The 24,036-nt window shown below is 48.1% G+C and overlaps 4 protein-coding genes across 4 annotated transcripts; 2 read left to right on the top strand and 2 right to left on the bottom strand.

Annotated features, from left to right (window-relative positions):
* Positions 1 to 681: 681 nt before the first annotated feature.
* On the bottom strand, positions 682 to 3,573 carry HOO65_011280 (uncharacterized protein; the record flags this gene model as incomplete). The annotated part of the gene is made up of 2 exons (XM_071005406.1): positions 682 to 2,979; positions 3,091 to 3,573. 2 exons carry the CDS (start codon positions 3,571 to 3,573, stop codon positions 682 to 684), a joined length of 2,781 nt encoding a protein of 926 aa, XP_070863101.1.
* A 5,151-nt stretch (positions 3,574 to 8,724) lies between these two features.
* On the bottom strand, positions 8,725 to 10,473 carry HOO65_011279 (Protein OS-9 -like protein; the record flags this gene model as incomplete). The annotated part of the gene is made up of 2 exons (XM_071005687.1): positions 8,725 to 10,275; positions 10,372 to 10,473. The coding sequence occupies 2 exons, from the start codon at positions 10,471 to 10,473 to the stop codon at positions 8,725 to 8,727; spliced, it is 1,653 nt and encodes a 550-aa protein (XP_070863100.1).
* Positions 10,474 to 16,823: 6,350 nt separating this feature from the next.
* Positions 16,824 to 18,404, top strand: HOO65_011278 (putative key lime pathogenicity protein; the record flags this gene model as incomplete). Its single annotated transcript, XM_071005750.1, has 2 exons — positions 16,824 to 17,000; positions 17,088 to 18,404. The coding sequence occupies 2 exons, from the start codon at positions 16,824 to 16,826 to the stop codon at positions 18,402 to 18,404; spliced, it is 1,494 nt and encodes a 497-aa protein (XP_070863099.1).
* Positions 18,405 to 21,256: 2,852 nt separating this feature from the next.
* Positions 21,257 to 23,593, top strand: HOO65_011277 (uncharacterized protein; the record flags this gene model as incomplete). The annotated part of the gene is made up of 1 exon (XM_070999930.1): positions 21,257 to 23,593. One exon carries the CDS (start codon positions 21,257 to 21,259, stop codon positions 23,591 to 23,593), a length of 2,337 nt encoding a protein of 778 aa, XP_070863098.1.
* Between the last annotated feature and the right edge of the window lie 443 nt (positions 23,594 to 24,036).

The following is a 24,036-nucleotide window of genomic DNA, read 5'->3' as shown; positions in this document are numbered from 1 at the left end:
GTGAAAAATACTCTGTAAATAATGTCCTGTCAATACAAATAATAAACAATCCCCAGTTCTGGGTGTCAAAGATAAAAAAAAAAGAGAAAGATATTGCGGGCCAAATCTCAAAGCCGCCATAGAGCATTCTCTCCCAGAGAATGCATACTTTTTTTCCTCTTGCATCAGATCAGCCAAGTACTACTCACCACTTGCACTTGACACAGGAACAAGAGACAAAAACACAAAAGATACGCAAGAAGCAAAGAAACCAATTCCCACACCCATCCCCTAAAGCCAAAACGCCTAAACCGATCAAAAAACCCAAGTTTTCAAAAAAGAAAACACCCCCCCCTTCATATGAGCAGACAGGCATCTTGATAGAGGTCTTGCCAGTGGCAACACTAACAAAGCAGCACCGCCAAGGAAAAGAAACCGAAAAGTCAGAGCAACCTAAGGGCAAAAAAAAAACAAAATAACAATGCATGTCGCGTAATGCACGCCGCAGTTGAGCTTCGACCAGTAGAATAGTGTAATCCAAGTCTGGTCGGCTATTGACCAGCAATATTCAGACCCAGTCAAAGTACAGTTTCAACTTCTCAAAGCAATTCGCGGCTTTCGACACTGACCATCACAGTCTGAATAATAATACAAAAATAGAAAATCTGGGAAAATGAGAAAATAGCCAAGCCATTTTTATGGCTAGGCTTCTCTGTCCTTGGAGGACTTGCTAATACTGTTGCTGCGTCCAAACCTAGACAGCCAGCCCTTCTTGGAACCGCCATTCGGTCCGCTAGTCGGTGTTATCGGAGTGTTCCCTGCAGACACTGATGCTGAATAGCCATGGCTATGGCGATGGGGCGGGAACACATGCTGCTGGGCGTTTATGGGTGTACGAGGAGTCGTCGGTTTCGTGTTGTTGTTCGCCGTTACAACACATCCTTCAACTTCAGGACGAAGGTCGATACTAAGCGCTCTATTCCGTGCGATAGGTGGAGGTGTAGCACTGTTACGGATATCTTGGGGCGCTAGAGAATGACGCTTATGCCAGGCAGCGGTTCCATATGCGTCCGTTTCTGATGGTAATGCTGTGCCCTCATTTTGTGTTTTAATGCTAACGCCTCCATCATTGCCGATAGTCTGGTCAACCGTGGCGCTGCTGCTGTTCAAAACCAGCCCTGAGCTGCCGAGAGAGCGGCGCCAAAAGTTGTTGATTCCCCGCTGTCGCTGCGGCTGTGCCGGCGGCGGGTACGGACTATTCTTCGACATGCCACTGTTTTTGGTAAACGGCACGCCAGGTTGAGAGGATGGCCTAGAAACCTCATCCCTGCGGGCTTTGCCGCCCCGATCCTTGCCCGCCATCGTGGCCATGGTCTGGGGACGAGAGGGGCTAGAACCGGCGCCCGTTTTCGCATTAAGACTCGAGCGCCGGTGTGGGGGCGGTGGGGCACCAGGAGGTGGTGTATCGAATAGAGTTTTCGGGTCCATCAACCCATTAGCGGCACCAAAAATGGCCTTAGGAGTCCAGCCATGGGCACCAGAGTAGGGGAGTGATAACAAGTCAGGTGTCTCGCAACCGAGAGCACGTGGAGGCTTCCCTCCTTCGCGAATCCAAATGTCCAAGCTTGACGCCAACGAGCGAGCATCTTCGTCGTCGCTATCGGCATAATCACTATGGTGCAAGATGGTCGATGCTCCAGCCGAATGAGGACGTTGCAAATTTTGAGAAGCAAATAGAGTATCAATAGCATCGCGACGTCCTGGAAGGTCGGGGACTGTAGGGGGTTGAAATGACCTCTCAGAAGAGGCATCATCCGCTATTTTAGTCTGTAACGGCACTCCACCAAAAGACCCGTTTGATCCTGTGTGCTTTATATACTGTATATTGCCCATATCAAGGGGACTCGAAGCCAGCATGATAGCACTCCGATCTACGGCATCATTTTCAACTTGGTAACGCCGCAAGGTCGCCGTTGAAATTGTATCGGGGGTTGGAGGCATGCCAGAATCATGAATACTACGATTTGGCAGTTCAGTGAGTACCTCCTTCAGCGAAGCACGTTTGTCCTCCTTGCCTTTTCGCTGAACAATAGCCTTGCTGCTACGTAAGACAGGCGTACTAGCCGCAATTTGCTCATTGCTAGAGCCGGAAGATCCACGAAGCCTATACGTCTGTTCCAATCTCTGGAGCGGCGAATTCTGATCGAGCATGGGGCCAGAAATCGAGCTAAGGCTAGCTACCTTACTATGGGCACTCGGGTTCCGATGGCCACGAGGTGTCAGGGTACGATCAGGTTGGCGGGGTGTGCCGAGAAGACGAGGGGTATGTTGTCTATCAAGAGTAAAACTCTGGTTTGGTGTTCCAAAATCAGTGGTCATGGAACGGGCATTTGACTGGGTGCCGCTTTTCTCAGCCCCATACACACTGACAAATGAACTCTCGCTAAGCATACTCAAACTGGGGCTGCGCAGTTGCTCGGGAATTGAGGCCTCGGCAGCTTCAACTTCTGACAAAGCCTCGTTCAAACTCGGGAGATTCACTATACTTCCGGCCTTAGCGCCAGTGAGATACACATTACGCAGATTCTCAGTGGTTTCATTTAAATCAGACAAGAAACTGGGCATGCGATTCAGTGGTCGGTCTTCAGAAGAACGAAGGGTCTGGCTGTCAGAGAACTGAGGGTCATCTGTTGCTATAGATGGCCGTTGACGTGGTGTCCGAGAACGACTTGGTGTTTCATAGTTGTCGCCAGTCCACCTTTGGTTTTCATAGATGCGTGACTCCGCTTTTCTAATAGTCTCGCGCTCCTTTAGCAAGTTCTCAACTTGAGACTCGAGCATAACAATCATAGCGACAGCCTCTTCGACAGCCTTGTCCCTCTTTTCGAGCTCTTCAAGGAGACGGTCATTCATCTGCTCCATCTGACGCTTCTCGGACTCAATGCCTTCCAAGCGAGATTCCAGAGCTTGTTGTCGTTCTCGGCGGTGATATAGTTCAAGCTTTAAATCAAAGTTTTGCTTATGAAGAGTAGTCACAGTCTAAAGGGGGGTGGGGGGTTAGTATATCCAGTTGCAAGACCAGTTTTTTTCATGTGGCATGGCGATACTCACAACTTCCATCTCCTTAACACCCATCCCCAGACCCTTTTTCCCTGGTGTATTGTCTATCGCCTGAAAAGCTCCGCGATCTTGTGTGGGTGTCGATATTCTTGCCGGGGATCCTGGGATGCGTGCTTCCATTGGGCTGCTGGGATCTGGAGTCATGCGCGCTGTGAAGTCGCCCTCTTTGCGCTCTTTAGCTAATTTTTCCTGCAGATATGTCGACATGGCACTAGGCCGAATTTCAACTGTGCCTTCTCTGGGAAGTGGTGATGGTCGTGGGCTATGAACTAGCACAGGCTTAGCACTGCTAGTATTGGATAGTCTATAGGCGATATTTGCGGTGGGGATTTGAGGGGAACTCATAGAATGGGTGCTGCCATTGCTGCTTTGTGGCGTGGGCAGGCGGCCAAGTGAGCTAACTGTGCTTGAACGAGTGTAATGAGGCGTCAAGCGCTGGCGCTCCAGTCCAGGCAACATTGGAGACGAGTCCATGGCTGCGAAAGACAGAGTTTTGAAAAAGTCAAGGAGCAAAGACCAGCGCGCTCAATTTCTTCGTGTCTATCCTCCCTAAATTGCGACAGAACCAGGTGGATGCTAAATTTCTCAGAAGAACGAAGGGAAAAGAGAAAATAAATGGGAAGCAATGAAACTGCGAATGACGCGACGTGATGGGCGATATAGCAGAAAGAAATCGCGTAGAAATCCTAGATGAAAGGTGAAGAATGCAAAAGAACTAGACGGCGTAGCAGGTGTGGAATGAAACGAGGCCAGTCGGCGTCAATAGTCATAAACTGGGTCGAGAAGAACGCCGGGCTCTCTTTTCGTTTGTAACAGAGGGAGATTATAAAAAAAAAAAAGGAAAGAAAGAAAAGAAAAGGCAAAGAAAGCGCGCATACAATGTTGGAAGACTTGTAAGTGAAGGCAAAGTCAGATCGAGACTAATTCATATGATATCTCGAGCAGCGAGAAGGAACAGGGAGGCTTATTGTGTGATGAGCAAAGGAGGGCAACGAAGACAATGTAGGAGGAGGATAGAGAGAGCGGAGAGGAAGAGAGAAAGGGATAGAAAAAAGAAATGTGACGGAGAATAAAAAAAAACAGTCGAAGCAGATCACAAGCCTTGGTCGTACTCCGGGAGTTGTCCAAGACTCAAATAAGTGAGTTAGAGAGACAGGACAAGGCCTGCATAAAGTGAGAATAAGCAAGGTCAACCCAGCTTAATTCGATATGATGTGACCAGGATTTCAGGCTCGGAACAGAATAGAAAGACAGGGACAAGTCTCGTCTGGATAAGCAAGGGGGCAGGAGGTCACGACAAAAGGAAGCACTCAAAAGCAGGTATTAGGAGAAAGAGCCTGGGTCTCCTTGTCCAGAAAGAGGGTGGGTGGACAGGATTTGGAGGAGGGAAACGGGCAGAAAGTGTAAAGAAAGAGAATCTTAGTTTTGATATAATGTTAGAGTTGTTGTAGGACGGAGAGCAAGGTTTGGACGGACCACACTACTTGAGAATTTTTGGGGGGGTTTTTTTTTTTTCCTGCTTCCTTTTCTTCCTGACAAGAAGCACAGGTCAATGTTAGGCACAACGAACCTAAGCAATAAGAGAGGAGATAGGCCCCCAGCGGAGGAGGGAAATAGTCGGGTTGATGATATTCGTGAAGAAACAATCAATCAGCAAGCGGTGGGATTCAATGTTAAGAAGATGGTATGCTGCTGAGAAATGGGGGGGGCTCCCTTGCAAATGTATGTCATGCAGCATACGTCTGCGTTTCAAGAGGCACATCGATTGGGCGAATACCGCCTCAGTGTGAAAGGTCGATAACTCAGGCTCGGCCAAATTGGTTATCGATGCTTGATATTTGATTGAGGGCAATGATAGGTTGAGAAAAACAAGGAAGAGGAAGAGTTGATTGAGGCGTAGTTGATTGCTGAACACGAATAAGCTGGCGATCTTCACCAGCGTCAATGGGTGTTGATCCAAGCAGAACGACACGGTGAACAGCGGAAAGCTAAACAGTTAAGACTGTGTTGTCTGCCTTGGTTACAAAGGATGCTTAGATGCGAGTAGTAGCGAGCTAGTGTTGCCAGTCGTAGTGCAGGGAAGTTGGCTTCTGTGGCTGAGCGAGTAGATGTCTTTTGTTTTTTTCAGGTGGTGGACAGCGATCCCTGAAGGTGCGTAGCCGTGAGCGTGAGCGTGAGTGAGTAGCACAGGCAGCAGAGGTCGGAAAAAAGGTTTCACAAAATAAGAGACACAACATAGAATATTAAAGATGCGCATAGGCGCGAGTGTCTGTATAGACGAGCATATACGTTTGGCGGGCTTATGGGTTTGATTACGGAGGGAAGATTGGAGAGAGAGCATGGCTGGTGGGCAGGGCAGGCATCGAAGCCCAGTTTCAGCGCACAAAAAAAAAGGAAACTTGTAAATTTTTTCCGTTTGCTATCCATCAAAAATGGAAGTCACTATCGTCACCTTTTTCTCTTCTTTAGGCTCTTTCCTAATTCACTCTGGCTCCCCCATACTGCGACTACGACTGCCTGTACGTGTGCTTGCCAATCTGTGGCATCTTGAGCTTTCCTTTTTCCTGGGGTCTTCCTAATTCTGCTGATGATAAGGCCCCTCCCCTAGCTGATAGGGTGGGTCCTGGCCCAAAGTGGCTAAGCGTTGAAATTCAAAAGGGTGCCATTGCAGACCCAGACAGAAGGTACGCGGTAACGCGGGTTGTTTTTGTTCCTGGCTAAATGGTCTGGAAGGGAGGGAGGGATAGGGGATAACCCCGAATAGTGCAAAAGATAAAATAGTGCATAAATAGCTTCAAAGTGCCGACTAGCAAGACGGCAGTAACAGCAAAATGGCCATAATTCCTCCCTTCCCCCGATATCTTCCAACTTCTTGTCAGGACCTAACTATAGATGGTCCAGCCAAGAGCAGATAGAAAAATTCAACGGTAGGATCCCCTTAAACGAAAGGTAATTAAACCAATTTTGGCCACTTAAAGAAGGAAATTAATAGAACAAACAAGGGAGACATCGACTTGCAACTCAACTCTGAACCTATTCATCAGCGTCTGTAAAATGCTCTCTCAAGATACGCGGCGTCACATCATGTTGGATAAGACTTACACCCTAAAAGAGAGGGGAGGGGAATGACATCGGGAATAGCGATGCACCCATGGCGATAAAACAGTGAGAGAAATACGTACGTTGTATACATAAGTGCTTCATAACAGCTGGGGTATTAACGGCTAACCAGCTATCTCTGCACAAAAGAGGGGCATGTATTCCCGCTGTCTGATTGATGCCTTAAATATTATTCGCGTCGGCCATGAAGACGGATTATCGTATAGCAGTTGCCTCTTGTATAAGTAGCGGGCAAGCTACAGTATACATCTGCATAAGGCCAGCCTTGAACCACAGTGTGATGTCCGCACACACCGATTAGTTTTGTGTTTGGCGGTGAATCCATGACCAGGGCACAGCACAACCCTTTCCAAGCTTCAAGCACAAAACTGACACTATTCCAATAGTGACCAGGGCATAAATAGCTTTAGTGTTAGCCTTATGAACTGCAGGCAGGGATACAAATCCATATTCATGCACAATCTGCAGATGGCTTACAAGCGAGGGGGGAGGAGGGGAAGCTCGTAAGCCCAGGAAGGATGCAAGACTTTTCACACCTCACGACACTAACAGTGTTTAATAGAGTCTATAGGCTGAATTCTTCCTCCTTCTCAAAGCTAAATCCCACACAGGAGTGAGCCTCAGCCGTCCCGCCTATAAAAATATCTCAACGAGCTCAGAAACATAACACAAGACAATCAAGACACATACAGTACACTCAGCCAATGGCCGCCTAAAAATCCTAGAGCCAGGGTGGTTTGGTTCTCCTGCTTTCGCGAATGCAAGAGCTGCAGATGCCGACGTACCCCAAGATACTCTCTCAGCTGTCCCTCCCCCCCCAGTCCTTTGAACAAGCAATAATTCACAAGTGCTCTGGCTATAATTGCCTCTGGCGCTTTGTTTTTCTCTATTCTTATAGAACCAAAAAGAGACACGCGGCGACTGATAAGAACCCATGGGGGAGGGTGGACTCTTCTCTTTTTTTTTTTTTTTGTATTCTATTCCTGAAACTGGTAACTGACAGTTAGCAAGATTGATATCATCAAAATGCTAGGGTTAGGACCCACTGTAGGGTTACGGAACATGGATTCTCAATGACATCAGGCTCGACTTGCTCCACGACTGGTTTTCCTTTTCTTTTCTTTTTTTTCTTTCTTGTTTCCTTTTTCTCATTTTCTTCTTTTCCTTGTTAGCAGCTGGCTGACCAGTATTTAGCCGCTGTCATTATGCAACAGCCCATATTCTAAGTGCGTTCGAATCTATTTGGACTCCCTTTCTCTATTGTGTAGCTAAGAGATGTTGTTGTATCACGTTGGAAGGCTTCTTTGTACGAACTCGCTACAGAGGCTTATTGTGCAACTGTTTTTTTGCACTTCTTTGCTCCTGCTCCGCCAGGCACTAACTAGCTTTTCCCTCGTGCTGCTCCCTTGACAAAGGCTTTGTCCCCTTTTGCCCTCTGCTGTATCCCAGGATCTTGGGTTTTGCTCCAAGACGAAAACGAAACACTTGTGTGGATAGAATCCACCATGCTAAACTTCATTAATAAAATCAAAGTCGCCTTTGAATGGTATTTACTTGTTTCATGTACCTTGTGCTTAATTATCATGTCAACTATTCTCTGGGTGTTGCAAACTTTTTGCTTGGTCTTATCCCGCAGAAGAAGGCACGTTATGAAAGGACAGCACCCCGTGCACATCTTCCCCTTTTCCTCCATTCTTACTTCTCTCCTTCCCCTTCCCTCGTCTTGCTGCCCTTTGTTATCCTGTCCTGTTTCCTCGTCCCTGCAACTTCCATTGCAACTCTTCCCCTTTCTCTGCCTCTTTATGGATCCTCTATTGGACCTACGCTGTCGCTTACAAGATTCCTAGTTCCCGAGCACAGTAAACTTCCAAAGTCCACTGAACCTAGGAATTATAGGAAACCTTGTCACAGGGGCATTCCACGCTGCAGTGCTGTGTAAAGTGCTTGCAGCGCATTGATCTTGGTGACTTGGAACTGAAGTCACCTGGATCATGGACCATCCTAGAACAAACAGTAAGCCACGCAAGTCAGACTCAACATTAGACGATGACGGGCGTTGGGTATGATAATGATCATCATTGTGTTGGTTATTTTCATCGCTGCGTTCAAGCCACGGTCAAGAAAAGAAAGCCCTTGGCTGCGGATTATTTGCTCATTTCTCATTGTATATGCTATGCTGTGCAGCTACAGACTATTCTTTGTCATGTATCTGTTAAATCATGTTTACCTGCATCTCCCAATATATCTGTCTGCTTTTATGTGTATTGCCAGTCATTCGCACATGTGCTATCACAATGTATCAGGGCGATCTTTTCCCAGCAGGCTGACGGCGGTGGATAGACGGCATAGCTACGCAAGGAATTGTATCAACGGTCATGTAATCGTAGACATATAACTGGTGATATTTATAGAACGTAACGCCGAAAATCCTCACGGACATGAAAGACGCTTGTGGTGAAGTCACTTCATCCTTAACGCCTTTCCCTAATAACCATACAGCACTACCTAGAGTTCGTCTTTCCTCACGAAAAACTCTTCCTGGCTACCCTCATTATCGCCGTTGGGGGTGTTTGGCTCTTGAGCCCCACCACGACCTTCCCTCGTCTTCTGGTACTGCTCAAAAATCCCAAACTGGTCATCCTGTCTCAGTGCCTCTTCGAGAATCAGGATATGCTCTTTTAGCCACTCAGGCGTCTTCCTTTCTGGAAGTTTTGTCTCGAACTCCTTGTATGTAGCCAACGTCTCTTCGACTTCACGGCGCAGTCTTTTAGCGCTCATGACAACCATTTCGTGGCTGATAATGTCAGACAGCGCCTGCATAATGTCCCGGAGAGACGTATCGTTGGGAGGAGCGTCTCCAGCGGTGCCATCATGTATAATAGACCAGGTAGTATCAGAATGCTTGTCTTCGTCATTGGTGTGCTCATTTTTACGCGATGAGGCGAGAATCTCCTCGGCGCGCTTTTGTGCCATGGCTATGACCTCCTCGGGGCTTAGGTTTTTGATTTCCTCCTGATCGAACTCAATCATGAGTTCCATCCGGCGTTCTTCCACAAAGTTCTGGCCATCATCATGTGGGGCGAATGTCTTGACGTTGATACCCCCCGCCATGGTGTGATCCTCCACATTCGCCTCCTCATGTTTGCGTTGCGCAAACCAAGCATCGGCTTCTGCGGGCGAGAGATCCTTGGGCGCAATCTCCCTGCAATTGATGACATTGGCGGCTGCTTCTTTTTGTGGTAAAAAGGCTGCATCCTTGCAGAGGCGTGGAGTGTTGATGACCATAAGGTAGGCACACGTAGTAACTTCCTTAATCCAGGCGATGCTGTCATGAGACGCACCCGGAGCACAGTGGTACTGGATCTCGATGGTGCGCTCACGGTGGGTCAAGTCGCACATTGTTCCACCAGTCAGACGGTGCACCAAGAAGCGCTGATCGCCCTTTACTTGCATGTCAGTCGTAGACGACTTAACATCGTCCGCGCCCTTCTGCCACTCTTCATCCAGCCAGTTGCCATCCTCATTATGGGACTTGCTAGAGCGGCCGAGGACGTAGGCTGCCATCTTAGGATCAGGAACTGGTGGTGCTTGGCCAGGACCTGAGGCTAGCGCGTGGAACTGGACGATGTAGCTGTCATAGCAGTACTTGTAACTCCACCAGCCCGACATGAAGAACAGACACTCGCCATCCATAGATTTTAGAATCTTCCAGCCATCTTCCAATGCTCGCGCCAGCTCCTTTTTCTCATTCTCTAATGCCAGTGCTGTAGCAGTAGCATTCTCGGCGGGCTTTGGTTGAATGATGGGTATAGAGCAAAGGTACTTGCCGGGGTATATGTCCATCAATTCGTATGTCTCGTTCGGCTCAGTGTCTTGAGCGTCGGCCTCTTCTGTATTCTTATTAGCGCCAGATGGCACAACATCGGAGCTCTCGCCGGCTTCTGAGGCTATTGGAGGGCTACCAGTAACTGCTGCGGCTACCGAATCTGCTTGTTTGGCGAGCAATGCTTCGGCATCGTGGGGAAGAATATATGCGTCATCAAAGACTACTTCAAACTGTTTGCATGAAATGCGCAGTCAGCAAATGACTGGTCTGATATGCACAAGGACGCGGAAAGCTGTGATAGCTTCAAATAGAAGGATGGAGCTCACCTGTGGATAAGCGTATACGTCATGGTTGACTGCGTGATGCACCGCGCCCAGCGCGTGCGATAGCAACCCCGCCAAAGGCAAGGTTGTCTTCAATGAGAGCATCGCGATTGTGGATAATATAACTCAGGAGCGAAAGTAGGGTGATTTTTCCTTTGCGCAGCACAATATCAAACAGCACAGAACATTGCGACTGACCTGGCTTCTGGCTTCAAGCGCAAAGTGTCACTAAGCAGGAAAGCAGGCGATGCTACCGAGTATTAGCCGGATATTTGTTTATAAACCCTATTTTTCATCAACCCTTAAAAAGTCAAGCCCTCCTCCAGCTTCTATTCTATGAAAACATTTAATTGCTCAAAGAAACTATGCATAAATGTATTATTTAGTCATACATTGTATGTGCAAGAGCACGACTACCAAGCCTGACTGAAAGAAACAACGTAAGCGGCACAAAAGTTAGACCTAACATTAGCCCAACTTACAAGCATGTGATGGGCACTAGTTGCAAGCCTCATTCTTGTTATCTGCACAGGCGGATTGTGACGAAAGTTTCTCATTTCCTGTCGTGTTATTCTTGTGCTGTTTTAGGAAAACATGAATAGACATGAGGGTGTAAAGCACAAAAAAGCCTAGTGTAAAATGAGTGTGTGCTGGAAATATTTAGGTCAAAAAATATATGTTGCATAATGCATCAGTCACATTTGCACACATCAGAGCATGCATGCTTACAGGAACTAGGCTAGGATTATTTGTTGTTCACCTGTTGTCAGTTTGTTGTTCATATGGATGTTTGTTTGCTTTCCTGGTTTTCCTACTCGTCATAAGGCCATTCGAATATCTTGTGGATATTGTCAGTCTTAGTAGTACAAGTCCAATCTCTGGTCCCTTATACTAGTGGGAATGTGGCGAATGGTTGTCAGCCAAGCTATATTGAGATGCAAATTCCAATACGAAAAGTTGTGGGTTGTAAGCTGTGCAGTGGGTGCTACTTACACTACGACATGGCGCATTAAGGGCTCGGGTATAGAACACTAAGCTGATCCCTAGTGGTCTTACAGGACTCGAGGACTCGGGGGGCCCGACTCGAAGACCTCGCTGTTCAAGTTTCAAGTTCTATGCGGACTCATGCCAGAACAGAAGAACAGGACATGGTACGTACGACCGCTCTGCTGCCGCCCCCTATACCGCTGCCTACTCACTCGGCAACTTTCCCGTCTGCCAATGGATGCAAAGCAAAGCCTGCACCGATGACCTATCAGTCTGTACTAAGCTGCAGGCCGTCAAGCCTTTTGCTATCCACTCATGCCTTGGATCAGGCTTAGCTAGCCATAGCCTGCTCTAGGGGATGTTAGAGAAAGAATGAGAGGAGAAGCTGAAGGAAGGAGAGAGAAAAGCCAAATTAAGCTAACCGGAAACTGGGAACCCAAGTCCGGGGACCAAAAAATGCAACTACGACAACGCCAATGATACGGCACACGCTTTAAGTCACATTCACATACATTCACATTCACATCCATATCCACTTACGCTCACATTCAAAACCCAGTCACAGGTACATGCACAAACACCAAAGCCCTACAGCCCACCCCACGCTCTTCCAACGCAGCTAGCTTTAGGTGGGCATAAGTATGCGGAGCTGCAGAGGTTTTTGTTATTTGCCTCGATGCGGTTTAGCTTTACATCGAGCAGAGAAGGGGGGGGGGAAGCCCAAACCTGGGTAGTCTTGCTACCCACTATAACGTTCATGTACTTATGGACCTGATGCTGGCTGCCTGTTTTTCTTCAGGCAGAGAGGGATACGGGGTTGTTCGAAACATGGACACGCTTTCTTGGGCAATAACCCTATACTCCTCTGTGAAGGGGCCAATAAGAGTGGGCCAAGCTCGCTAATGCCCAAGCTGTTTTACAGAAGTTGCTTTTTTCCCTCGCTCCTCAAACCTATGAGCTCTTCACCGCCATTTTGGCTTGGGGCCGTCTTTGTCTAGGCCTTTTCCTCATGGGACTTGTCTTATTCTTTTGGCCCTGCCCAAATTAATCTTCACTCTTCATATAACATGTGAAATCTATACGACAAACCTTGACGGCGACTAGGCAGGCAAGGGGGTGACGGCTTGGTGAATACTGCACTGCACACTGGCTATCAGTTGTAGTTTAGCCGCTTTTTGGTACCTTTTTATGCGATTATGTGTATGCAGATACAGTATACAAATCATCTTTCACAACTGCACGCCTCCTTAGCGCCTAGCAACTCGATCGATTTCAGTTGTAAAAAAAAAGCGAAAAAGCGAAAAGGAGCTAGGCGAGAATGGGGAGAACCAGCCTAGGCAGCTTATTCTTTTTGGTCACCGGGTCGAGTGTGAATACTGCGGATGACATCACAAACAAGCCAGACGAGAGGTCGAGTCCGAACCTAGGTCAAGGGCAGACAAGCCATGGCAAAGAAAATTTCGAACAAGTTGCCACCAAAGAGAAAAAAAAAATTCTTCGGTTGATCCTTTTTGCTGTCAATATCTTCTATCTTCATGACAATTCATGGGGTGCTGTGACGCCCGGTGTCCTAGCGGAATAAAGCAAATGTGACTTTTCTCTTATGAATGGCACTACAGGTCCTCATGTCTTCTCCACTATTCTTATGTGCAGCTTACGATTTGTATGAGGCTAATAAAATCCATCCCCATTTACCCAGGTACCAATACCAGTGGCTTGATATGCTATGCCCAAGTGATCATCAGTTATGTGGGATATGGGTACACAAGTGTTTGCAGTGATTTGATTCGCCCGTTTTCCGGGGCACCGCCATGGACTCGTATCCTCCCATCTTCGTTTCTTTGGAAAGTGAGCAAGTACGTGAAAAAAGTTAGTTGACCGAGCGACCGAGGTGCTCTTTCAAAGCCGTGCTCTTGCATATCCCCCCGCTCGGCCATGTAGAGGTTCAGCCAGCATTGATCAGCAGATGGTCTTTCCTCTAGTCAAGACCCTGCACTGATGGAAATGCCTTACCTCTTGCCTTCCTCCCCTTGTTTGTCTCTAACTCTGTCATATGTCTTGGGCTTGTCCACCATAGATATGTAAATGGATGTCATGGCCATGGGTTTAGAAAACAGGCATTTTGCATTTCTTGTGTTTCACTTCTCGCTATCTACTCCCAAACTCCATGCTCTTGCATACATACACCTGTAGCTTTGTACATACACATGTAGCCTGGGGTTTTCCTATCCCTTGCCAGCATCCACTTTCCCCTCCTTTCCCCTCCCCCCCCCCTTAAAAGTACGTGTGCGTGTGTGTGTGTGTGTTGAGTAGTTTCTTTTGAGCTTTTGGACCTTTGAGCCCCGTGTAGAGCCGAAAAAGACGCTCCAGTTTCGTCCCAAAGTGCCCTGTCTGTCTGGTCCTATTTCGAATATGTATGGCCGATAATGGAGCCCAAGTTGAAGAAGGGCTAGATCAAAGGGGATGACTACTTGGTCGGCTGGGCCATCATTTTTATACAACTCATAAAAAGTGGGCCAGCAACAAGACACGACAGCCTATGGGAAGGATAGCGACTATGATATGTGCTGAATGCTGCCTGGCTTCATAAATATGCATTCTTATGGATCAGTCGAGTAGTGCTCACGCCAGCTTGCTGCATGACAAGTCGCAATACCAGAACTTCGAAAAGCATCTGTTACCACTGGACCGAACCGCACAAGGCAATAGCTGAAAGATATCACATATTTGCTGGCCATAGCAAGCCGTGGTAGGTTCCAAAGGTGTTGGCAAACCAGACGGAAGAAAGAGAGAAAGAAAGAAAGAAAGAAAGAACTTGCGGTGTAAGTAGAGTAACAAAGTCCATAGCTGGTATAACTAACCCACAATTGCTTAATTTCTAACCCTAACCGGTCATTGCCTGAAGGGACTTTTCTGTTTGCTTACCTAGGGCTGACCAGCTGGGAGCATACAATGGCGGAGCTAGCCCTGAACGGCATTAGCCAGCACGGCACCTGGGGCACTAAGTAATAACAAAGAACCCTCCCAAAACAAGCGCCATTGGGTCACCCACTCGCGCTAGTCGACGGCCGTGTCCAGGGCTTGTTGGGCAGCAATGAGAGTTGCAAGAAAGATAATGAATCAAGGACTAACAGTCGAAACCAGGGCAATAGAGGCAAGGCATTCTCCGCCATGACGGCAAGGAGACTAGTATCTGTGTACTCAAATGCTTTCTTCTGGAAATCAGCTAGGTTCCAAATAGGCTTGCTTCTACCTACTGTTGCTGTGGGCCTTTACCTAGTGGTACCTTGCTTGAACTGAAGCTTTGTCCCCACTTCTCCACTTCTCCGCCTTCATGGCATTCTTTATCTGAGCTTCATATACCCGTATTATTGCAACGACTAAGCTGGCTGGCGAGCTTCACTTCGAGTGGGTTCTCTCGCGCGGGAACAGAGAATAGGGGGCGGGGTGATGTGTATTGTAGATGCATGGTGTGTAATGGGGCATGAAGAACAGGAGGAGAAGAAAGTGCAAGAGAGTCTGGCCTGTAGGAAGGCCGGATGCAAGCCAGCTGCAGAGCACATTGGGTTTCGTGGTGCTAGCAAAGCCAACCAGATCCACACACACACACCACACACCCGCTTTCCATGTACCTTTTCAGAATTTCGGAATGTCGAGGAGGCTTGGTTTGATCTAGTGCACCTCCTGCTTCTTTTTGGCTTCGGTGGTGGTCATGCAGTGGCTAATGGTTACATAGGTCACATAGTCGTCTTCTAGAAGGCAGAAATGTGGAAGCACAGCATTTCATGGGTGCGCAGGACATTAGGAGAGCGTAAGAGATACAGACGTACAAAGCCACCCACAGACGTACGTATATCAGTATCTGTGTTGACATAGGGAGAACAGAGACGAAATTGAGCGTGTGATATTGGTCTTATGGACTACAGCACATACATATGCATATGCTTGTAGCCGGTTTCCACGTGAAGCATCGGTCAGGCGGTGGGATAGGAAGGGTGGGATGGAAAGGGTGGGAGCGAATAGGAGGGGATATGGAGGACGCGATGCGGAACCGTGGCGACCGGAGGGAAGGGCCACAGAGAGGAAGGAAGGGGAAAGATAAAGGGGAGAGGCCGCCAACGGTTCATGTTCAAACGCAGAAAGATAGACGGCCTTCACAGCATGCACATACGTACGTATGCTAATTATTCTGTGCAATTGCAGACTGGGTCTACGAGCTGGCACCCCACTTTTGTATCCCACTCCAAGGGAAATGGAACGACGAGGGTAAAAGGGAAGGAGGAGACTTTGCAGTTGCTTCGATTAGGCGGCCTTCTGTTTTCTATTTTCTCTATCACGAGAGAGGTAAAAAAAAAAAAAAAAGAATACGCAATAAAATCGTTAAAAAGACCCACAAAAAAACCTTTGAAGGTCATTCGTTTGCCCAATTGATTGATGACTCCACTAAAATCCCACTACAGCTTCCCCGTTGGATCAGAGTGTCCCTTCTCCTTTATTCCTCATCCCCAATCCACAGATTTTCTGAGCCCAATCTAGGCTTGGTTAAAGTGAATGTGGGAAGAAACCCTAGACCCGCTCTTAGTAAGCTCTCTATGCTCTAAACTAAGAGAGGTACAAGTGTACATACAGCATGCATACAATGTCAATAACAGGGAATAGCGTTATGCTGTTTGACTTCCTCACATGCTTCTGTCTGTAAATATGTGCCATTGATACATCCCATCCCATACCATCCCGTACACATACGAAGTATCAAGAATTAACATAAATGCGTTTCCTTTCTTCTTCCTTTTTTTTTTTTCCACTCGAGAATTTCCAGCTCTTCTTCCTCTTTTTCTTCTTCTCGTTCTAGCCAGCTATCAGTCGCTAAATTGACCTTGAACTTTACACTAACTTTTATCTCACCTCCATTTGCTCGTCTGTTCTTCCTCTTTGTCTAACACGTCCACTATTCCGCTTGATCTTTTTCAACCTTCATCATTCTTGTTATCTTATCATCTTTGTTTGTGTCCCTAACTTCGTCTCTCTTTGTACTCACCGTTGCCATTTTCCCTTTGCTTCATTTTTGCCTCGAGCTACAGATTGTCGCTTTCTGCCTATCCCCTCCCGTTTTTCAGTGCCATCTTTGCTTTCTTCCCTTTCTTGGTTTTACACGAACCTAGGCTTGGATCAACCTGACAGGCTTGCCTGGCCACGATAGTTTTACATCGTTTCTTCGGGCTATTTATTAAATTTTGACGACCGTTTCACTGCACACGTCTATATTACCGCCTTTCTTTACGACTGATTCACGTTCTTTTTTCTTTTTTCTTCTTTTTTCTCTATTTGCTCTTTTCTTCCTCTTCTATAACCATCACCCCTCGTAGTTTGTGCAGAAACGCCAAACGCCTGGCCGTCTAAACTGAGCTTGACCTTTCGCCTCCCATTCATCTATCGCAAATCTCGCAGTCTGCGGCGTGCAATCCACTATGATGAATATGGCCATGTCACCAAACTCAAGCCCTTCATCCTTCTCTGTCGGATTCAAGCGGAACAGCGATGGAGCCATTGTGAACAGCACCAGCAACTCAAATTCAGAGCTAGCTTCTGCTTTGGCTGCTGCGTCGACCAGGGGCCTTGTGTTTGAAGGCCAGACAAGCATGATGGTATGTATATACATCTTTCATATTTGGCGGCATGAAATATCGTTCACTCGTTTGCTAATCTTGCGCTATTCTTTGTTCTATCTCTAGCCTTCCTACAACCCACCGATTGGCGCTTCGCTGCAGATGGTACCAAACACATTGCCCGACATGAGCAATGCTTTTTTTATCGATCCCAATAATATTATGTGTATGGAGATGCTACCAAGTGCGTCTATGATGCCGCCGTCTATGGCATCGTCCTACCTCAGCTCGTGGCATTCTGCGTCAACTGATAACGACATGCCTGCTGCGACCTCTTTGCCATTTCCAGAAGATCCCATGGTATATCTGCCCCAGACAAACTCGATGACTTCGTCTCACAATACGATGCCGTTTTTTATGCCCGGCTCGACTATCAGCCCTCAAGACAAACTGACTATGGGGGCCTTTGGGGACCAGCTGGGTAATGTCGGCTTCGATGCCGAGCTTATGGAACAACCGATGAAGCGCAGGGCCATCGAGATGTCTTTTCCAGCCGAGGCAAACCGGGAATTCCATCCTGAGCATATGCAGCGTTCCGAGTCTATTGAGTCTCGATTCTCCGCAGCATCTGATTTCAGCATGTCTCCATTTTCATCTTTGCCACAGCAGACGTATCAGCAGGAACTGAGGGGAAACAGACGCCACATCCAAAATGGGCTTCGCAACAGCAACATATGGCCCAAGCCGGAGGACGGCAAGGCCAATTGGCCAGCAGCGTATGGGATGGCCAACCGCCAGCCCGGGAACACTGGCAGAGCTTCGTCGTTAGAGCAGTCAGAGGATTCTATTTCCACGCCTGTTTCTAGTACAGCTACTGCAATTCCGGTGCCAGTGCCAGCGCGAACAACGACGGCAGTATCTGTTTCGGCGTCATACGCTCGCCCCGCTCGCCAGCGCGTGTATTGCAGGCACTGCACCGAGCAGCCTGCAGGATTTCGGGGCGATCATGAGCTGCGGCGTCATTGCGCGGCTCGACACGAAGCCCGTGTCAAGAAATGGCGCTGTGTTGAGCCTGAAGGCGATGCTATCCAGCCCATTAACCCGATCTCTGAGTGCAAGGCCTGTCGTGCGGGTAAACTCTACGGAGCTGACTACAATGCACTTGCTCACCTACGACGGGCCCACTTTCAGGTCAAGAAGCCACGGGGCCGCGCGAACACTGGTGAAAGTCAGAGAGACGCGGCGGCCAAGACGCCTTCAAACAAGCCATCTTCAGTGGATCTTCGACCCTACCTACAGGTTCTCAGCGTGCCTTCGTCAAGCAATGACGCGGAAGACTCTCTAGAAATTGAGAGTGAGGCCCAGGCGGAGATGCTGACTGGTTCGCACTGGGATTCGCCGGAAGATGAGCCGGATCAGAGCTTGTTTCTCTTTGAGGCTTAACGGGCTAGCTTGGCTGTTCTTTGACATGAATTTTCTTTTCTTTTTTTTTCCCTTCATCTCTTGACACTTGCTCCCATCTTTACATTACAATTTTGGGTTTTCCTTACGACTTGCAACGCTTTTTCTTATCATGAATTACAACGACATATCACACGACTTTCTTAGTTGTCGCATTTCCCTTCTCTTCTCCCCTGTTTCTACGCACATGAGCATAAAACCAATCTGAACAGAAAAAAAGTCGAAAAGCCTAAATTCAACAAAAAACGTCCTCATGATCTCTTGCCTTTTCATCTTTTTGACAGGCTCCTCGTCAACCGGCTTCATTCGAAGCGGCGTTATTTTCCAATATCTTTTTGTTCTATTTTCCATCGCAATGCTCTCTACGTATCACGACCTCTCTTGTCAATATTTCTTTTGTATCTGTGCGGCGACCATAGTTTAAGATCACTCTTTATTTTTTGTTTCTTCGCTCTATTTCTACTCCATCTCTCTCTAAGCTACGTTGGCGGAGGCCAAATGTCTCGACTTATTGACTTGGACGTTTCATTTTGACCTAGATACGACGACGCGCACGCATACGACGCCGTGGTCGGCCTTGGATATGATTGTTACACGGACCCAACTCGGCCTGATTATAATCATTGTTTATTGCCGCGGCCTACCTAGTCAAGTCTTTCTAGTTGGGGTTTTTTTGGTTGATGCCACTCGCTAGCTTTGGTTTAGTGGGCTAGCAAGCTAGCCTGGCTATTTCTTTGACAGGCTTGCTGCTATTCAACAATCATGCCCACAGACTCTGGGTTTTCTTCCCTTCTTCTCCCCTCCCCTCCTGTCCCCTGCAGCATGGCGAATAAAGATTCTGGCTCGGCCTCGTTCCCGAGCCTTGGTCTGGCCTATTCTCTCGAGGCTTTTGCTGCTGGTGTGGCTTCATACGTTTATTCTAGTTTTCGTTTTGTATGTCGGCATCCCCCTTGTTCTATACACTCTTTTTCTTGTCCACTTAGCCACCACCCCTCCCATTTTTGAGCGTATACACCTCCCGGAATATATGGGCTTTCCCCTGTGTTTGTTAGAATTGGTTAGCTTCGGCGTTGGGTTCCTTTTTTTTTTTCTTTCTTCTTTCTTTTCTTTGGGCTTTCTCCCATACATTCTTGGCCTTTGTGGTTTTACAGAACTTTTGATCTTACATATCAAGCCCATGGCATAGACATTTTTCTTTCATATATCTTTCATCTTATACTAGCAACATGCGGTGTGGCGGCACAGTCTGACAAGTGTGAGCAGGACAGCGCGCAGTAGACGAAGATGGACTCGTTGCTATTCCACTAGGATTATTAAACTTAGATTGGACTCGAAACATGACTGGTTCCGGTTTAGCACAGGGTGATGTAGGCTGTATTCGCTGGACGTGGGAATCTTAGTTTGAAATTTGAAATTGATACGGATATTTATCTTGGCCTGTCTATCTATCTCTATGAAATACGAAGCTCCGGTGGATGGAGAGGGAGACCTGGTGATTGAAGACTTTAAGACTGGAATGGGCCGTTGCACGAAAACAGATTGTGTGCGGCTTTTTGGAGACTTGTTACAGGGAAAGTGAAGGGGGCTGTCCATCATTCCCTATATCGAGACGAGATTCTCTTGGGCGATCGACTTTGTCTCCCGGCCACGTCGGCCAAGCACAGTAGAGAGCACCAGAAGTAGACAGGAGACCAGCACAAGCATGTCAGCCGAGTCGGGGCGATGTCAATAGGTATTTCTTCATCTGATCGCCGCCAGGAGTTGGTGATATGATTAATATTGTGCAGGGGCGGCGCGGGCTTATAGTGGATAGTAATGGTGGGGAGGGATCAATAATACAGGGGGTTTAGCAATGAAGAACATAGAGGGGCCTAGTTATAGCGCACAGTGTTAGGGGTAAAGCTCAAGCACCAAGGTGAAACAGCAGGTGGCATAAAACTGTGCGTTGGAATTTTTCAGGTAGACGGGATGGGATAGCCTTGGCTGTGTCTGTTGCGCTTCTCGTCGCAGGCTAGAAATCGAGCCGCAAACAATAATACGAGCAAGATGATCAAGTAGAGCCGCCTATCTGGCTATGTAAGGCACAAGGCTGGGGTAGGAGACTGGGACTGACTGGGTTCATGGAGTCTAGAAGTCAAGTCTGGGCAAGGAAAGCCCTTTTCTATATATTGAACACGAATAAGCAAGGGCCAGTTTATTGTCTAGTCCTTGTTGTATTTGTCGTCGTCGTTATTAGCATGGGGGGGGGGGGGGGGCTTTAATGGGATTGAGTTCATTGTGCATATTTATTGTAATTTAAATTAAATAGACGCTTTTTTTTTTTCTTTTTTTTTTCTGCCGAACAAGGCTGCCAACCCACAAGAGCACAAAGCAACCAACAACCAACAACACAATTATTTTCTTCCTCTCTTGTTCACCTTCACCTTCGTCTATTCATGTCTTTGTGATTCTCGCCACTTTCGTTCCTACTCTTCTTTTCTTTCGTTTTCGTCTTCTTTGTCTCTTCCATTCAAGCTCACATGTAGCGCCTGCTGCTTCTCGCAGTTTTCTTTCTTCTTCTTTCACTCGCTATCTCTCCCTTTTACTTTACTTTTACTGTTCTATTTTTTTACTCTTTGTTATCTTCGCCAGTCTCGGCTCATTTCTCTTTTTTTCTCTTCTTGGCCCTCATCTCTTCATTTGCTCCTATCTCTCCGACTCCACGTACATGTGGTAACCACTTTTCCGTCTCAGCTGCACAACCCCTTCCTCGATACACACGCAGAATAAAGACCCTCCCATCAACAACTAGCGGCTGCGGCTACCACGCAGTCTTACTCGCCCAAAATCTCATCATGCCCCGTGTCTCAACACTGCCCCTCCAGCCGCTTTTGGCTGAGCTCAGCGAGCGCGTTGGCTCCGACATCCGATCCGGCCATGCTGCCTTTTGCCGGACCGCCTTGATGTGGATCATTCTTGGTCCTGCCCTCCAGAACAACGAACTCATCGATGCGATCGGCCTTGAATCATATACCCCCGCCTCGATACAGGACTTTCTGGCCGGCCTAGTCTCTATAGATCCCAAGACTAACCTTGTCACCGCTCATCCTGGCCTTCATGAAGCTGTCGCGTCGTCTGAGCTGGCTCTGGGCTTCAGTGATTGCGAAGCTTGCTACGTCATTGCTAGCCGTTGCTTGGAAACATGCACCTTCCCGTTTCTGCCTGATGGCACGCCGCTGGAACATCTCGGTCGTTCTGGTGCATCTGCCCGTGGCTATGCATGGCATGGCTGGCGCTTCTTCTTTGAGCGCGCTGGGAAGCTCGATGTGCATATTGAGGAAAAGTTCGACAACATGGTGAAACGCACGCTGCACTCGCTCACCTCGCTCGTAACGCTATTGGCCGAGCAAACCGTCCCTTGCACTGCGCAGACTCAGCCCCAAATGGCCTTCCACGCAAGACTCGAAGAAAACGGCGGCCTAGTGCTGCTCTATAGGGCATTAAGGCGTGTGTTGGTAGCGGTGCGTGTCTGCTTGCGGTTTGACTGCTATGCCAAGGCCCTCCCGCTGCGTCCAGACACTGACGGCCACGTCTTCGGCCCCGGTAGTATGCGCCGACGTAGAAAGCGCGTTAGCTTTGCAGACGAGTCGTTTCCAGACCGTGCCCAGGAAGAACAGCATATCATTTGCGCCTTCCGCTCGCTGGAACGTGCTTTGCGCATTGTAGCTGCCATCTATAGCGAAGAAGACGAGGATCACGATTACTCCGAGGACAGAGATTCCACTCACGATGATGACAACGATTGCGCCATAATTAGTGATGACGAAGACGACGATAAGCCGCCTGGGCGCAACGAGCGCGTCCGTCGCTGGTTCCTTGACGCTGCTGTCTGGGCCCGCAACATGGCCGATGTTTACCCCGCCGCTTCGCACTCTGTCTACTCGCCGCGTGGCTATGAAAACGTCATCCAGAGCGAGTACATGCTTCAGCGCCCATACCTGCAGTGTGGGAAGGATATTGTGCAGATCCCCTTCGTCCCCTGGGTCGCGGGTGTGATGGTCAGTGCCGTCAAATCCCCTTTTGCGCTCTTCTCGTCTTCTTCAGCTTCGCACCACATGCCGGTGCCAACATCACCAGCCCTCTGTGAAAAAGTAGCCTCTTCCACGCCCAAAACACTCTCTATTGCGCCAGCCCCATCAACCTCATTTGCCGCTGTCCCAATTTCCATGCACTCGCCGCTTGCTGCCATTTTGCCGTTTCCTCGTGGTCTACATGCCCTTCGCCCTTCAAATACTGACGATGCTTGGCGCGCTGCGAAGCATGCGCTTCTCCGTGGTGGAATTGTCCGAACTATTTCATACTTTACACTTGCTATTCTGATCAACCACGTGCGTCGCATGCTGGCACCATGGCTCGGCCAATATGTTTTCTACAACGAGCCCTTGTCTGCCCTCAAGCTAGCTATCTCCTCTCCGCAAGTCTTCCTCGACGAACACTTGAGTCTCATCTGCCTGCGTGGCTTCATTGCCATGGAACTACAAAAACTGCTTCTTGATACCACCGGCGCCATGGCTAGTAATGTATTGCGTTGGGCTGCCGTCTTTGATGTTGACTCTCCGCGTCCTGGGCGTTTGGCCGTCGATGCCGCCGTGCTTGTGTACCTGCTTACTGCTATGGCGAACTTGGAGTACATGTTTTGCCGTACCGTCTTTACCTTCGCCTTCGCCATCGCAACGTTTCGCCTCAGCTCACCTGGCCTCATGTCCGCCTACTCCCACGGTGACCTGGCTGCTGCACGCGCTGCACTGCTCTCTACCCTGCGTTCCCATTCGCCGCTCGTCCCTGTTCTCATGGTGCTCAACATTGTTACTGCGCTGATTCCATTGGCATTTAACGCCGTGTGTCAGGCCCTGTGCCGTGGCCGGGCTGGCTTGCTTGCATTGCTCGTCCTGGCCGCATGGTTGACGACACATGTCGCCCAGTTTTCCCACCGCTACTTCATCGCATTAGAATTGAGTGGTGGTTTGGTTGCACTGGCATACCTAGGGTTAGCCTGGTGCTTGATCTTGCTAGATGTTTTGGACGATCCGCTCGGGGTACATATTGTCCATGAGCGGCTGATCAAGCAAATATACAGCATGGGCGACGTTATCTTCATTGATGAAGTCGTCGACTTGCGCAAGCTTGTGTAGACCCTTTATCATTTGCTCCATTTCTCGGGTTTGTATTCTTCATATTAATCTCCTTTGTCTTTACTTGTGCTTGCCTAAGACTCTCTCTACCATTGTGTTTTCTAGCTTACCTGTTTCATATATCTATGGTCTGCTTTTCCTGTTCTTCCTTTGTCTCTTTCTTTTTACATCCCTTCTACCCTTATTCTCTCTCGCTCTTTTGCACTCAGGTCTTTCTGCTATCAGCTTTGTTAGCATATTTCTAATGTGGCATGTTTCCTGTCTCTCTTTTTTTGTTCTTCTTCGTCACTTTGTCACTAGCGTCTCATCTTGCTCACTCTACATTTTTAGTTTGGTTCTTTTGCTTTTTTTTTTCTTGATTTCACAGGGTTAAACAGATGTTCATCTTTCGGTATGCTTACTTGTGTTGCTTTTGTTACTGCGGGTTGTCCCCAGACTTCTGT

Source organism: Ceratocystis lukuohia (assembly GCF_044167205.1).
Source record: "Ceratocystis lukuohia strain C4212 chromosome Unknown Supercontig1_pilon, whole genome shotgun sequence".
NCBI classification, from domain to species: domain Eukaryota; kingdom Fungi; phylum Ascomycota; class Sordariomycetes; order Microascales; family Ceratocystidaceae; genus Ceratocystis; species Ceratocystis lukuohia.
Note: the sequence above shows the minus strand (reverse complement) of the source record. Positions and strands in the feature narration are given on the sequence as shown.